At 36.6% G+C, this 15,617-nt stretch overlaps 4 protein-coding genes across 4 annotated transcripts; all 4 read left to right on the forward strand.

The window, feature by feature from the left end:
* The first annotated feature begins 1,685 nt into the window (after positions 1-1,685).
* On the forward strand, positions 1,686-3,867 carry LOC113724973 (probable E3 ubiquitin-protein ligase RHC1A). Its single transcript, XM_072073958.1, has 2 exons — positions 1,686-1,825; positions 2,559-3,867. The coding sequence occupies exon 2, from the start codon at positions 2,621-2,623 to the stop codon at positions 3,620-3,622; it is 1,002 nt and encodes a 333-aa protein (XP_071930059.1). The 5' UTR covers positions 1,686-1,825; positions 2,559-2,620; the 3' UTR covers positions 3,623-3,867.
* A 2,254-nt stretch (positions 3,868-6,121) lies between these two features.
* On the forward strand, positions 6,122-10,544 carry LOC113724982 (magnesium transporter MRS2-3-like). Its single transcript, XM_072073962.1, has 6 exons — positions 6,122-6,601; positions 7,595-7,813; positions 7,935-8,063; positions 8,547-8,710; positions 8,815-9,061; positions 10,024-10,544. Exons 1-6 carry the CDS (start codon positions 6,161-6,163, stop codon positions 10,309-10,311), a joined length of 1,488 nt encoding a protein of 495 aa, XP_071930063.1. The 5' UTR covers positions 6,122-6,160; the 3' UTR covers positions 10,312-10,544.
* A 2,413-nt stretch (positions 10,545-12,957) lies between these two features.
* Positions 12,958-13,807, forward strand: LOC140005804 (putative late blight resistance protein homolog R1B-17). Its single transcript, XM_072046764.1, has 2 exons — positions 12,958-13,600; positions 13,722-13,807. Exons 1-2 carry the CDS (start codon positions 12,958-12,960, stop codon positions 13,805-13,807), a joined length of 729 nt encoding a protein of 242 aa, XP_071902865.1.
* Positions 13,808-13,810: 3 nt separating this feature from the next.
* Positions 13,811-14,751, forward strand: LOC113741002 (putative late blight resistance protein homolog R1A-3). Its single transcript, XM_027268504.1, has 2 exons — positions 13,811-14,226; positions 14,748-14,751. The coding sequence occupies exons 1-2, from the start codon at positions 13,811-13,813 to the stop codon at positions 14,749-14,751; spliced, it is 420 nt and encodes a 139-aa protein (XP_027124305.1).
* Positions 14,752-15,617: the final 866 nt, after the last annotated feature.

Below are 15,617 nucleotides of genomic sequence, written 5' to 3' on the forward strand. Positions count from 1 at the left end.
CCGCAATCTGCAGCAGATTTTTTTTTTTTTTTTTTTTTTTTTTTTTTTTGCATTTTCTCTCCCCATCTCCTACCCGCCACCCCTCTCCTCCCCTCTGCCCTTCCCCCTCCCTCTTCCCTCACTCGGCAGTCAAGGCGCAGTCAATGCCCAGCAGAAACTTTTTTTTTTTTTTTTTGCAATTTTCAGCCTTCCCATCTCCTCCCCCTCCCCGCAATCTGGTGCAAATGGGTGGTGGGGGAGGAGTGGGGGAAAGGCGTTCTGCATATTCCATGGTTATCGCAACAAGGCATTCCAGAAATGCCTTGGGCCAGAATAACACTTAAGAGTTTCATTTGTGGGGTTTTCACATACGCCGGAGTTTCATTTGTGGGTTTTACAAAATAACACTTAAGAGTTTCATTTGTGGGTGGTGGGGGAGGAGTGGGGGAAAGGGAGAGGAGGAAGAAAAAGGGGTCATACAAACTGGGTAAAAGGGAAGGATGGCGGGGGAGGATGAGGGGGAGAGGCAGAAAGGCAAAAAAAAAAAAAGACCCCGGCGCCAGAGGTGGTGGTTTGTGACGGAAGTGGTGGTGGGTTGGGATGGGGGAGGAAGAAAAAGAAAAAGATAAGGGTTGTGATTTTTTTTTTTTAAATTTTGGGTATTTTGATGTGTGTAGGTTAAAAACTTTGATAAGTTTTTGGGGTTCCTGTAGCAAAAGTTGTTAAAAAACTAGTAGCATACAAACTTGTGAAAAAACTGAGCTTCCAAACAAGCCCGTAGTTTTCCTTTGTTTGTTAGTTTTTAGTAAGGAAGAACAGAAAGGAAAGGAAAGATTCAAGAGAATGAAATGTAGCACTACAATAGTCAAAACTTTTCCTTCAAAATAGGTATGACAATTGAGATAGGTGCCCGCAGGAACCTAATGGGGCAGGAATTTTCCCCTGTTTAAAAACGGCCACCCCCATCCCCCACCCAACCATTTGCTAGAAAAAATTAATAAATATATAAATATATAAATATATATATATGTGTGTGTGTACATAATTATATATAATATTTAATTTAATTAATTATAAATTTATGATAATGATATTATTAGTTATATGTATTATATATATTAGTATCTGTAAAATAATTGATATTATCAATTATACTAATAATTATACATATCTACTAATAGAAATTATTAATTAGTTATACTAAATTTATTAATACATTTATACTAAATTCCTAATTACACTTAATACAATTATACTTTTTCTAAAAAAAAAGTTCATTAATGACTTAGTGATTGTATTTGTGTCAAAAGTGAAAACTTGACTACTTTAGTTGTATTTGTTTCATCATGTTGAATTGTATTCCAATAGCTTTTGTTTGATTGTTTTTATGAGTTTCAATTGTAAAATTATAATAAATAATAATTTGATGATATGTTGATATTTTAATACTTAATTATTTGCTAAAATTTTTTCAAATGCCTATTTTGTCCTTAAAAAGATTTTAAACAAATATTTAATGACTTTTATACTCAAAATTATTTTACTAATTTTCAAAACCCCCAAATAATATGTGAATCCCTTCTCTTCTTTTCTCTCACAACTTAAAAGTTTTCCATTCTTTTCTTTTCTATCCTAAACTCCCAAACAGAGCCTTAATCGTTAAAAGTCAAGCGGTAAGTTCTGGAACCGCACAAACCCAATCTTCTCTTCTTATTCCAAACGCTACCAAATCACAATAAAAGTCTCACTCTATCATCTTATCAATTCTTCTCTCTTGCTCTCAATCCTGGTACCACTCTCCCCTTCAGTCGCCGTCAACTCTCTCTTGACCTCGATATTCTCTCTGGTAACTCGCAAACTCCCCTTTTCCACCCCTAAATTTCTACAATTTTTACTTTTTTTTCCTGATAATTATACTCAATTTTATGCATTCATTCATGCATATATGTATATGCTGTTGTGATGGCGTGTGAAAATAACTCGAATTTTTTATTTCAGTTGTTTAGTTCAATTTCGATTTTGATAAGCTTTTTCTTGTATTTCTTTTCTCTGTGAAAGGAGGAAACTTTTGAAATTGAGTGGTGATTAATTATTTATAGTGTCCAGGTCTGAATTTAGATTGTTGGGGGAAGTCATGGTAATGATACGTTTAGTATATTTGTGATTTTGTAGAGCTAATTTCCTTTTTGCATTTTGATTATGGATTTATGTAGAAATGTTGAGGAAGTGTTTAAATTTGCTGTTATATACACTCATAACATTCTTTTTTTTGCGAATATCTAGTCAAAATTTGTACCTTCTTTTGGTAGTCGTTTTAGTACATGATTTTTGCTTATAAAATTAGGTTTTTAATTGAAAAAAAAAATTGTTTTTGGATGTGGATGAAGAGAGTAAATTGTCAGACTGTGTTTGTGTTTTATTCTTCTTGTTTTGCATGTACATGATTTTTGCTTACAAAATAGTTTTACAAATCTTAGTTAATCACTAGCAACATAACATGCGTTTAGCTGCTCTCCTGTTTATCTTGAGGTTGCTTGTAGTCTATCAGTTGTAGTTCAATTCTAATTTCTTTGGTACAGGACGGCCTATGCACGGGTGCTTGTGATTTAGGTTTTGGCTAGTTAACATATTGGATAAAAGGATGTCGAGTCAAAGAAACACACATTGGTGCTACCAATGCAGTCGACCAGTTCAGCTTCAAAGTGGTAATCTTGTATGTCCGTATTGCGATGGAGGTTTTGTTCAAGAACTTAATGAGGTCAGAAGCAATAATTTCCGCGATGTAGAAGAACTTAGTCAGCATTTTAGAACCGTGGGGTTTGGAGCTCGAAGAGATAGAGATTCTGAGGATAGATTTGTGGAACCTTTTTCAGGTCCTGGATTTGAAATTATGGATGCACTTGATGCTTTTGTAAGGCAGAGAATGGTAAGTGGGAATACCAATTTTGATATTAGATCAAGATCGGGTATGGTCCCTGAACATAATATGGCTTTTCGTCGTGGTCCATGGTTGATATTCCGTCAAGGTCCTGTTCATGCTTCCAATAATGATGCTCTTGATTTGCTATTCAATGGTAGTCCACGGATGGGGCAGCGTAATTTTCGTGATATTTTTATGGGACCTGGACTGGAAGAATTAATTGAACAACTCGCCTTGCATGACAGGCAGGGTCCAGCTCCTGCTCCTCGTTCCGCTATTGATGCGATGCCTACAATTAAGATCACTCAAAGGCATCTTAACATCGACACCCATTGCCCCGTATGTAAAGACAAGTTTGAACTTGGTACTGAAGCGAGGCAGATGCCCTGTAACCATATCTACCATTCTGACTGCATTGTTCCGTGGTTGGTTCAACACAATTCTTGCCCAGTCTGTCGTGATGAGCTTCCTTCAATGGGTTCTGGAAGTTCTCGAACTAATAGGAGTTCAAGGAATGTTAACCCAAGCAACGGTAGAGGGGGCAACAACGGTAATGGTGGGGAGAATCAGGGAAGGAGGAATCCATTCTCGTTCTTGTGGCCATTTCGTTCATCAAACCAAAGCAGTCAGAACTTTAATGAAACAGGAGCAACTAGCTCAACCACTATGAATGAAGAGAACAACAATAGGACATATTACCCTGGATGGCGTTTTAATTATTGAGGCTACTGCAGCTAGCCTTTCTCTCTAGTGGCAGCACTTTGTAGTGAAACTCCATTGTGTCAAGTTCTGCTTTATAACTTAGTATATAATCTAGTTGGTTTGTGTGTGGTTTTGTATTTGCCTTGCCTTGGACTTCAGTCTGCTTTCAAAGGTAAGGTATGGCAAAGGTCATTTGTCCTCATTAGTACTGTTTCTTGTGTAATTTTTTTTAAAATCTTTTTTGAGAAAATAATGGTTGATATCAAGCGTCTTTAGTGTGTGGCTGAATAATTCACAGATTATTGCTATTTATCCTTTGGGTATTGAAACTAAATACAAAATTTGGCTGGAATCAAGGGATGTGAAAACTCTTTAATGAGACGTACTCTTCTCATTATAGATGCATCAAGGGATAACAGGAGCTCGAGAAACGGGCTCATGATGGTACTTTTAGACAGCTGGGATTTTATGGTTATGAAATTTAAAAATTTTCAAGAACGACATATCCTGCTTTTCTAATAATTGGATATTTATCCTTGTTGATGCAGGGTTTGGAAAGTTTAATCTGTTCAATTCACGTAACAAGGGGGAAAAAGAGTCAAACACATACGGTGGAGGCATAAAATTATTTAAACAAGTGGGAGATACAAGACTAGTTTAAATGGGGTTTAATCCTCAAACTTATTTGTTTATTTAAGAATCATGTTCAAATAAACTTTTATTAAGTAGACTTTTCATCGAGAGCAAATACCTTATATTTTTACATATAATTTTTAATTTTATGTTGATTGAGCCAAAATATAACTAAGGTTGTCATCAATTGCTACTCAAATATGGCTTGGCGGGCTAAACAAACTAGCTTTTATAGTTCAATTTGAATAGCTTTTATGGTTCATGTCGAATTCTAGTGTCTCCTGAGCAATACGCAAATGAAAATTGGGATACTTGTAGAAACCTCTCCCAAAGTTTCAGACAGTTGTACTCACCTTCCTTAAAATTTTAAAAACAGCACTAACCTTCTTTAGCATGAATTTGGAACCTATAACTGACATAAGATAGAGCAAATTTACTTTTATGTCTTGAGAGTTTAAGATTGTTAGTAACCAAATTTGGGGCCAAAAAAATTAAGGTAATAAACAAGTTTTGAATAACTAATTAAACAAGATTAACAGTTATTTCTTAGCTGAATAGACAATGTAAGTGCACTTACAAAATGGCGCTAATTGATGCTCCAATATGACGTTATTTTGTGATTAACACCACTTGAAAGGAAAATCTAAATTGTATATTATCCGCATAGAAAATAAGCAGAATAAGAAAATATAGAGGACAGAAACTTCCAAACAAGGCTCTATAAGAGAATAAATGCGGATGGTTTTGGTTGTGTTTTTAAACTCAGACCGGATCGGACGGTCCGACCCGTTCGAACCGAGAACCAATCAAGTGTCCGGTCCGAATTGTTCTTCAAAATCGAAAGACTAGAAATCCGGTTAAATCCAGTCAAAAATCGGGTTTGATCGGGAAAAAATCGAAAAAACCAGTTCAACCAGAGCATTTTTTTTTTAAAAAAAAAGTTAAATTTTTTAATATTATGTTTTGACCCCTAAATTGTTAAAACTTATTAATATACCTCAAATATTTCATATTTTATAAATGTTGTCCTAAACTTTGATGTTATTTTTCAATTAAATCCATAATTTTAATTCTAAATTGATTAATATTCATTAAATAATATAAATTGCTATTTGATTATTCTAATTTCTTTGTATTTTTTTGTTAAATATATCTGAAATATCAAATATATATGAATATACCTTTATTAATATTAACATACTTATACCTTTATTAATATTAACATACTTTTAGGTATTTTATATACAATATTTTAATTTTTAAATAATTTTTATTTATGACATCATCCGGTTCAACCCCGATCGAATTCGGTCGAACCCATTGGCCCCTAATCCCTGAGCTCGGCCAAGTCGATACCCGATCTGAGTCTAAAAACATAGGGTTTTGATTGAATTCATTTTATCTTAAGCATTCATGAAACGGAAGGAAAAAGAAAACAGAAATCAAGGCAAAAATCTAAGGATTTTTTTATTCAAAATTTGTGGCAATCAAAAGACAATAGATAAGCAATCATTTATCATCTTAATTTAATACGTTCAGTTGCTTTTTCTAGTTGTTGCTAATGCAACTTATTCTCTTTATCCTTATATCCTCTTCAGTTTCACTAACTATTTCCACCTTTTAATATTTTTCGTTCTTTTACTAATACAACCTCACAAGAGATAAAAAAGGGTACAAATAGAATAAAATTATTATTTCACTTCTCAAAAGATTTTTTTAATAGCATTTTCTCAGACATAGGCTAAATCTGCTATCAAAACTTAAGTTCAGAGGAGATTAATGCTATTTTCAAAACCTCAGTGGAGGTGAGTGTAACTACGAGAAACCTCAAGGGAGGTTTCTGCAATTATCCCATGAAAATTCACTGAGAACCAGAAGCCCGCGACTGCTATAGGAAATCAGGAAAGTCAGACGTGGATTAACAAGATGAGGGGCCCTCCACCAAAGTACGGGACAATCCCGCCGGAAGACGACGGCGGTGGCTGCGGCGAATCTCTCCGGCCTATCATCCCTGCCAACCCAGGCGGCGCAAGCGTCGGGGTTGGTGGTATCCGCAAGAAGGCTGCTGGGGTCCGACAATGGCTACTATTGGACTCCAGCGGCCAAACCCAAGTGGTGGAGGCCGGAAAACACGCCATCATGCGGCGGACGGGGCTTCCGGCGCGGGATCTCCGGATACTTGATCCATTGCTCTCCTACCCCTCCACCGTATTGGGCCGTGAAAGGGCAATTGTTATCAATCTGGAGCACATAAAAGCCGTCATCACTGCCCAAGAAGTCCTCCTCAATTCCCAAGGCCCCTCTGTCACCTCTTTCATTGAAGAGCTTCAACGCAGAATCTTGCGTCATCACCAAGCCAAATCCCAGGTGTGTTTTCTTATTCACATACTAATATGTTATTATGTATTTAATTTTTTAATTTTAAACCAATTGTTGGGGTTTCTTGAATTCCTTGTTTATTTGGAATAATCTTCAAGCTGTTTTTTCCTGTTTGGAGAATTATAGTATTCAGCTCGGTTATGAGAGCGATTAAAGAAATTATTAATGTTTGCTGCACTGAAATTTTGAAGATTTTTTCCCACTAGCACTTTAATTTATATTATTTAGTAAAGAAAACATAGTTTGATGGTACAAAAAGTCTGTATGTTCTTTAATTTTAGGAACTTAGTCATTTAGGCCACTTGTATGCCTGTGGAGTGTGGACAGCAAGCACCACGTTATAGTTTTTTTCCGCTTTTTGGGTTTGTCTAAGCTAATTGCAATGAATATTTATGAAGTATAGTTTATCGGATGATGTATTATAGAATTGAATCTTAAATTTGCTTGTGCTCTTTCATAAAATTTTTCTTGAAAATCTTGTATCTGAATTCGAAGTCTTTTGTAAACAACATAAAGATAATGGAAATGAAATATGTTGTGATAGTTGTCTTGTATCTTACTGACAATTATCTCCTTAATTTCGACATCAGTATACACTATTATCAGCACTCACTCCAGTTCAGGCACATGAATAGTTCCTCGAGTACCTACTAATATAAAGCTCAAAGGGATGGTGTCCCATTGCTTCTGGGATGCAGCATGCAGTTCTTTAATTTTCATATGGTAATCTTGAGCTTATGTTCATGAAAACTACACTTCTTTGTTTTCTTCTAGTATTTATTCTTAGTTTATGTCCATCATTATTCGTGTGTTATGTTCTTTTCACTCTATTTTGCATAATCTGTAAATTATGAGTCACTCTTGCTTTGGGAGAAACTAGAACTGTATCTTTGAATGGTATTTTTTTTTAATATCTTGCATATCTATATGTATGCTATGGGCGTGAATGTATAATGCGATTTACTTTTGAATCTGGTGAAGGAAGCTGGAGGTAATGGTAATGATGTGGATTGGTCAAACTTGTATGATTTGGAAGAGCCACAGTCGAGGAATGTTAGCTTCCCGAATAAGGACGAAGAGGGTAGGACAGAAGGGAAGCAACAAAATGCAGAAAATCGAGATGGACTGAAGCTACTTCCATTTGAGTTTGTTGCATTGGAGGCGTGCCTTGAGGCTGCTTGCAGTGTCTTGGACAATGAAGTAAAAGATTTATACTATCACATTGTTTCTCTTCTGCTTCCCTTTCCCATCAATGGTATTTGGTAGGAGGCTTCTTTTGACAGGCAGATTCCCTTTTGATTGTTTGTGTTCATATATGTAGGCAAGGACATTGGAGCAAGAAGCTCATCCTGCACTGGATAAGTTGACAACAAAAATTAGTACACTCAATTTGGAAAGAGTTCGTCAAATTAAGAGTCGCTTGGTTGCAATAACTGGACGTGTTCAAAAGGTCGGTGCATTTCTATGATGCAGTTACACAAAGAAAATGTGGTCTATGTTGAAGATTTACTTTTGCTTGAATAATGCGCGTGATTTCTGTTCTTTAAATATGCTTGCTTTGGAGTTTGATTTTTCTGCATGTTATTGGTAATGATTCTGTGGATATTTTTTCCATGCTAATGGTTAATACATTGCAAGCCATTTCTTCTCTGCATTTTTTTAGTGGCTATTCTTTGTATGGGTTAGATCTACACTTGACTTGTTTCTGCATTATCCTATTTCCTCATTTCTATAACAATTGTTAATTTCTGTAGCTTTCCTAGTCTTTTTGTGATTTAATTTGTTGCTTCTTGTGCCTGACATGTGATCTTGAGCTCAGTTCATTATTTCTTCTAAATCCTGCTTCGATGTCCTCCTTGAATGTTGTTCCACACATCCTAACTATTAATTTTGTTAGTTGATTTCTCTGGTCAATTGTGCACTTACATCACAGGTCAGGGATGAGTTGGAGCATCTACTAGATGATGATGAAGATATGGCTGAGATGTATCTGACTGAAAAGCTTGAGCAACAGCAGCTTGATGATTCCTCTGTTTCTTCTATAAATGAGCAAGATGAATTGGATGATGAAGCTAATCAACAGGATATTGACGAAAGGTGTGTATTCTTTTTGTTTGTGGATAAAATGTAACTTTATGTTCTTTATTTGTGCCTTAGTCATATGTAAGTGTTAGAAATGACATCTTCGTTTCTCATATCAGGACTCGTGCTAACATTTCATATGAAGGTAATGGGGGTCCCACCAGTTATGGTGCTGGTCTTCAGAATATGGACAATACCCGGGAGCAGTTGATTGCTGCTGCTCGGACGCTTAGCAAAGATAGTCGTGGGACACGTACCAGTACAACTCAAAGTGCTATAAGCAAGCAACTTGATGTGGAAGAACTTGAAATGCTTCTGGAAGCATACTTTGTCCAGATTGATGGCACACTGAATAAACTCTCCACTGTATGTAACTCTACTGATGCTTTTGTAAGACTGTATATATTTTGGTTGGAGAAAAGAAGAGAAGGAAAACAATAGTAAAAGATCAAATGTTAGTTTAGACCTTCACCATTAATCGAAAATTTACTTAATCTTTAAGTCATGACAAACTGATGTCAAACAGAAAATATTTTTAGCGCAAAATAGAAATGAGAAAGTATTACACTTCCGACTTGATAGGAAAGGTTTCGATCAAAACCGTAAAACAAGATCTTGAACCCTACTGTTTCTGGGAAGTTTCTCAAGTCACTAGAATTGGAAAAGGTGTATGCGTCTTGATATTAGTTATGATTATGGTTGCCAGTATAAGAATGAGGATAACCAACGGCCCAAAGGGCATTGGCCACCACAAAAGACTCAAGTTATTGTGAGCTAGGGTCAAGGGTTCAAACCTTGCCTAACATGTGGCTTCTCCAAATGCATACGGGTGTGTAGTACATCTGTCTGGTCCGATGGTGGTTTAGTCTCTAGCGGTTTCCCAATGGCCCAATTGGGTCCTCTCCTATGTTAGGCTAGAGTAGGAATAGGAGGAGAGTAGATGTTGCTGATTGACCCCAAAAAAAAAAAGAAAGAAGAAGAAGTATAAGAATGAGGATATATGATCATTGGATGACTACTTATGCAATTCACTGCATGATTTCCCTTTTTTTTTTCTTTTGAGTAATTTAACATGGTTATATATGCACTACTTTACATACTACTACCAGTTTTTCCTTCTGGTATGGTTTCAATTTGCTATCGTCTACATCTGAGTCTCTTCTCCCCTTTTGAGATGTCGTTTGTCATAAATAAGTAAAATGTTATATGCTGTTGAGTTCCTTCAGAAACAAAATTGCTTTTCAAGCCTTGATGACTCAGTTCCTGAATCTTGAGCCAGTTTCTTATAAGATTTAAATGACATTTTACAATATTTGTGTTTTTTGAAGTTGAGGGAGTATGTAGATGATACTGAAGACTACATCAACATCATGCTGGATGACAAACAAAACCATCTCCTGCAAATGGGGGTCATGTTGACAACTGCAACCCTGGTGGTTAGTGCTTTTGTTGTCGTGGCTGGGATCTTTGGCATGAACATCCGTATTGAATTGTTTGACCCGGACAAGGCTGGGATGCCACAATTTCTATGGACGGTAGGCGGTGGCACTACTGGTACCATATTCCTGTATGTGATTGCAATGATCTGGTACAAGCAGAGACGCTTGATAGAGTGACCGTGGAGTGCATAAAACTGCCTTTTTCTGAAAGCTGTATGTTATGTTGTATATGCAAAAAGTGCTCACTTGCACACTTCTGTAGCTTATGTCATGCTGATTGTAAAATATTATGCCTTGACATAAGAGCTATGCAATGCTCAGACGCTCAGGCGATAAATCTGGTTTATAAATTCTTTCTGGCGGCCAAGAGATTGGTAATATTAATAGCTTGAGATCTTGTCCCTCGTGTATCCAGATTACCTTCTCTGTCTGCAGTTTTCTGTGCATACTCTGTAGCCTTGTTTACTAGGTCGATACATTCTCTGCAGGGAAAGGCTTGGTGCTTCTTGTCAGCAAATTTGGCACCTTGCCCATGCAAGCACCAATTAGTACAGATATTGATCCAGTGGACCAACAAAAGAAAAAAAATTGCAAAGTAGGTTAAAATCAGTGGACCATTTTTAAGAACTAAAGCCACATCCCTCAATGGTAGAGTTTAAAGTCTCATCCATTCAGAGAGATTTTAAAAATTTGGAACCTCTGAAAGCCAAAACTCGACACATAAAAACATTGAATTTTAAGAAATACTAATTTACAGTTCTCTCAACGTATTAAAGTAAGATGCATTCTAGCTTTTATTCGCAGTCAACCATAAACCTTTTAATTTTTGACTGCAATTATAATTTGTAGTCGCCCAAACAATCATAAATTGCCTCCTCCATTGCTTCAGTGGAAAGAAAAAAACTTTTGGTAGACATTACACAGAAGTTAATATCATTGTAAGAATATTTCCACCTACAATTCTAAAAGAAAAGCATATAAACCAAACGTTAATCTATTCAACAAGGTTGACTAAAACAATATCAGTTTTTACATGAAAAAAAAAAAAAAACATTGGTGACAGAAAAAATGAACTATAATATGTCTGATCAGTAACTTGCATTGACCAAGGCTATATTGCTAGCAATCTATGAATAGCCTGTAGCTTCCAAATGGCTTTGTTTTCAAAGTTGCTTCTGCATCCATTTCAGAACTTCCAGGTTGTGTAGCACACGTTAGAAGCACTTCTGCATTTTCTTCAAACTTCAGATCACTGATATTAAGCTTCTCAGAATATACAGGTAAACTTGACCTCTACAGTCTTTAGTAAAGCTTAGCAAGTTAATAATGTCATCTCTTCTTGCTGCATCACTGTCATAGGTTCTCAATTACTTGCACACCAAACTTATGCTGTCTTAGGTTCTTTAAGAGAATCAGAATTGGATTAAACTAATTTGAGGAATATGTTCAAAGAATAAAATCCCAAATTCAAATCTGGCAAAATAACCAAACACAACTTTCAACAACTTGTGTTTAAAGAGCACATAATTCGTCAGCATAGCAGTTGTGTGTATCTTTGTTCTTTTCTTCTCTTTGGTTTTCCTTAATTGAGGTTCGGTACTTATGAGTTAAAAGTAAATATGCTGTATAGTAAGTATCCAATCATTAATATCCTTTCTTACTTTTATTTATTTAGCTTTTCCAAATCCCACATGGGATTGAGCACATTGATCCTCTATGTGCTTTCTTTGGTCTTTGCAGGTTTTTTAACAAGATCAACAATTCAAACATCATGACCAGCAATGCCATTGATGATATCCTAAAGCGTCTTGAGGAGCTAGAGAACCAAGGAAACTTAAGTGATGTTGCAGAGAACTATATTCAAGACCTTAAAATTCAATTTAAGTTCTAAAAATATTTGTCGGATGGATTATGGTTCAAGGCAGACAGTTTGGTTACACTTAACTTTTTCAAAGACATACAAGAAGTGGTAAATTCTGCTGCATTGCACCTATCTTGACCAACAAGTGATGGTAAGACCGTGGATGAAATGATTTTTGGTATGTTAGAAATTATTGGTTGGCTAGATGTTTCAATGAATTCATCTTGTAGGTATTATGTTTGTTGTCAACAGAATATACCTATAACTGATGAAGATGTTGAGTATATTCATGAACACATAGTAGAGTTGATCAATCCATTGCTGGAGAATCTGAAGTACTTACTTAGCTATCGTAAAGCAAATTAACTAGTTTCGCTGGAGAGACATGTCATAAAACTCGAAGAACAGCTGACATTTTAAAGAAATTTCCGGAAGATTGCAGAGAAGATCACAGAATAAACAGTAAAGCTGGAGATGCAAAACAGATTAAGAAATGTCATGACTCATCTTGAAGTTCTCGTTGGAGATGCAGCAGTAGTGTCTTACTTGTGTTGGCAGGAGAGCTTACAGGAAGAAATACATGTTAAGAATAAGCTTTCTGATCTGATATCACATATAAAACACATTGATCCAGAGATCAAAATGATTTATGTGGAAGTCCTAAAAGATTCAATGATAGAATTCAGGAGACATTCTGGTTGATTTACAAGCCTTGTGGCTCTGGATTTTGTGCTAGGAAAACTGCAGGGACTGCTAAGGTGCAATGCTGGTCCCACAGTTCCACCTCAAGATCATGAAGTTGCAATCCTTTACTCTGATCTCGGCTTCCTGAAAAATTTTCTAATGGATCCTCCGTTGCAGCAGTACAAGAAGGTTGACATATTCAATTCACTCTTAATACAGATTGAAGCTGCGGCCAGGGAGGCAGGAGCAATTGATTGTCAAAGAAAGATGAAAAGGACATGCAAACGCTTTTACTGATCAATGATGAGCTGAAGATTCATGCACAACTTGTGAAGGCTGAGATCAGAAAAATTTATGACAAAGTTCTGAAGTCATCACCATTTACTTTTGCCAAGACTCCTACTTTGGGGTTCATCGATTTTTTATTAAAAGCCTTAGATGACCTGCGGACATGTAGGGCTGATCTGATTGCTTATGTGAAAAATGAGACTGAAACAGTACGGAGTGAGCTGATATTCTTGAGATCATTCCTCAGAAAGACACTAGAGCACTGCAAGAAGGTTGAAGAATTTGAAGATCTAGAGAATCGTGTTGTAGCTGCAGCATATGAGGCAGAATATGTCATTGATTTAGTCGCTCCAGGTGATGGCCCTCTCTGGTATCATGTGTTGTGGTTATCGGATGTCATAGAAAAGTTTAAGCATTTGAGGCGACGAGTAACAGATGTCTATGATGCAAAGATGCACGAGAAAACTGTTCACAGAATTGCGAAGCCTTCTAATAATGAATTATCACGAGATTATCAATTTGTTGATGAAGAGGTGGTGGGCTTCAAAGATGAGGCAGAAAAGTTAATCAACCGGCTTCAAAGAGGTTCGAAAGAACTGGATGTTATCTCCATCACTGGTCTGCCTGGACTTGGTAAGACAACTCTGGCAAGGAAAATTTACAACCATCCTTCAATTATTTCTCACTTCCACGTTTGCTCATGGTGTTGTGTCTCTCAACTGTGCAAGAAGAAATTTATTGCTTGACATATTAGGTAATGGAATTGTTTTGCTTAATGACAAAGTTTGGGAAATGAGCATTGATGATTTGGCTGAAGCCCTGTCCAGAAGTCTTAAATGAAGGATGCATTTCATTGTCTTGGATGACATATGGAACCCTCAGGCGTGGCGTGACTCAAGAAACTCTTTCCTAGATGATCATAATGGAAGCCGAATTGTATTCACAAGTCGAGTCCATGACATTGCTTTATTAGCAAACCCTGGTGGTTCCCCACATCATCTTCGCTTATTTACTGAAGAAGAAAGTTGGGAATTATTTCAGAGAAACGTGTTCCAACAAAAGATCTGCCCTCCAGAACTATGTAATGTTGGAAAGAAAATTGCAATAGAGTGTAGAGGCTTGCCTCTTTCAGTTGTTCTGGTAGCTGGACTTCTCAGGAAAATAACAATGACTGAAGATCATTGGAATGAAATTGCAGAAAGTGTAAGCAAACATATTGGAGGAGGAAAGGCTTTGGACACATTGGAAATGATTTACAGGCATTTACCAGGTCATTTGAAACCATGCTTTCTTTATTTTGGGATCTTTCCAGAGGACAGAGAAATTTCTGTCAGGAGATTAATATGTGTAAATTTTAAAAGAAAAGAAAAAAATGAACAAAAACTCTGCTTTTCTTTATTTTCCCACACACTAAATATGCTTACAAGGTAGGCATTTATAGGACAACCCTATCATAGTTCTGCCACCATTTAAGGTAATAGAGCCATGATTTTAGGGATTACATAATCAACTCATATCTTATCTATTCAAACTTGATTGATCATAAGCAATAAAATCCCATAATCATGGGAGGTAATATCTCTCATAATCATGGGAGATAATTATGAAAGATAATATCTCCCATAATCATAGGATGGTGTATCTTCGACACCCCCCTCAAGTTGGTGCATATATATTTATCATGTCCAACTTGCTTGTAAGAAGTTCAAAATTTGGTATGAGAAGTCCTTTGGTGAGAATGTCAGCTATCTGCTAAGCTGATGGAATGAATGGCATGCAGATAATTCCTCCTTCAAGTTTCTCTTTTATGAAGTGGCGGTCAATCTCAATATGTTTGGTTCTATCATGTTACACAGGATTATGAGTTATGCTAATTGCTGCCTGGTTATCACAATAGAGCCTCATTGGAAGTTCAATAGGTCTTTTCAGCTCCTCTAAAACTCTCTTCAGCCATAACATCTCACACACACCATGAGCCATAGCTCGGTACTCTGCCTCTGCACTACTACGAGCTACAATACTTTGTTTCTTACTTCTCCAAGTAACCAAATTGCCCCATACAAAGGCACAATACCCCGAGGTTGATCTTCTATCAATGACTGATCCTGCCCAATCAGCATCTGTATAAGCTTCAATGGTCTTTCGATCTTCTCTTTTAAAGAACAATCCCTTTCCTGGAGCACTTTTTAAGTACCTCAGAATTCGATATATTGCATCAAGGTGCTCTTCATATGGAGAATGCATAAACTAGCTCACAACACTCACTGAAAAAGCTATATCAGGACGAGTGTGAATCAAGTAAATTAGCTTGCCTACTAACTTTTGGTATCGAGCAGTATCAACTGGTGTTCCATCTTTTATATCTGCTAACTTGTGATTCAGATCCATAGGAGTGTCTGCAGGTCGACATCCACTCATCCCTGTTTCCTTTAAAAGATCCAAAACATACTTGCGTTGGGACACAACAATGCCCTTCTTGGACCGAGCTACCTCCATCCCTAAGAAATATCGTAGTGTTCCCAAATCTTTGATTTCAAAAGCTAGAAGCAAGACTTTTCTTCAGCCGTTCCATCTCAATTAAGTCATCTCCTGTGAGGATGATATCATCCACGTACACAATGAGTGCTGCTATCTTCCCGTCCTTGGAGTG

Source organism: Coffea arabica, chromosome 1c (assembly GCF_036785885.1).
Source record: "Coffea arabica cultivar ET-39 chromosome 1c, Coffea Arabica ET-39 HiFi, whole genome shotgun sequence".
Taxonomy (NCBI): Eukaryota; Viridiplantae; Streptophyta; class Magnoliopsida; order Gentianales; family Rubiaceae; genus Coffea; species Coffea arabica.

Bases quoted from the DNA above. Each gene is read 5' to 3' on its own strand.
- LOC140005804 (XM_072046764.1), top strand. From the start codon at position 12,958: ATGCAAACGCTTTTACTGATCAATGATGAGCTGAAGATTCATGCACAA. The intron at 13,601-13,721 runs GTAAGACAACTC...TTGACATATTAG, and splicing joins CACTGGTCTGCCTGGACTTG to GTAATGGAATTGTTTTGCTT.
- LOC113724973 (XM_072073958.1), top strand. From the start codon at position 2,621: ATGTCGAGTCAAAGAAACACACATTGGTGCTACCAATGCAGTCGACCA.
- LOC113741002 (XM_027268504.1), top strand. From the start codon at position 13,811: ATGCATTTCATTGTCTTGGATGACATATGGAACCCTCAGGCGTGGCGT.
- LOC113724982 (XM_072073962.1), top strand. From the start codon at position 6,161: ATGAGGGGCCCTCCACCAAAGTACGGGACAATCCCGCCGGAAGACGAC. The intron at 7,814-7,934 runs GTAAAAGATTTA...TCATATATGTAG, and splicing joins GCAGTGTCTTGGACAATGAA to GCAAGGACATTGGAGCAAGA. The intron at 9,062-10,023 runs GTATGTAACTCT...TGTTTTTTGAAG, and splicing joins CACTGAATAAACTCTCCACT to TTGAGGGAGTATGTAGATGA.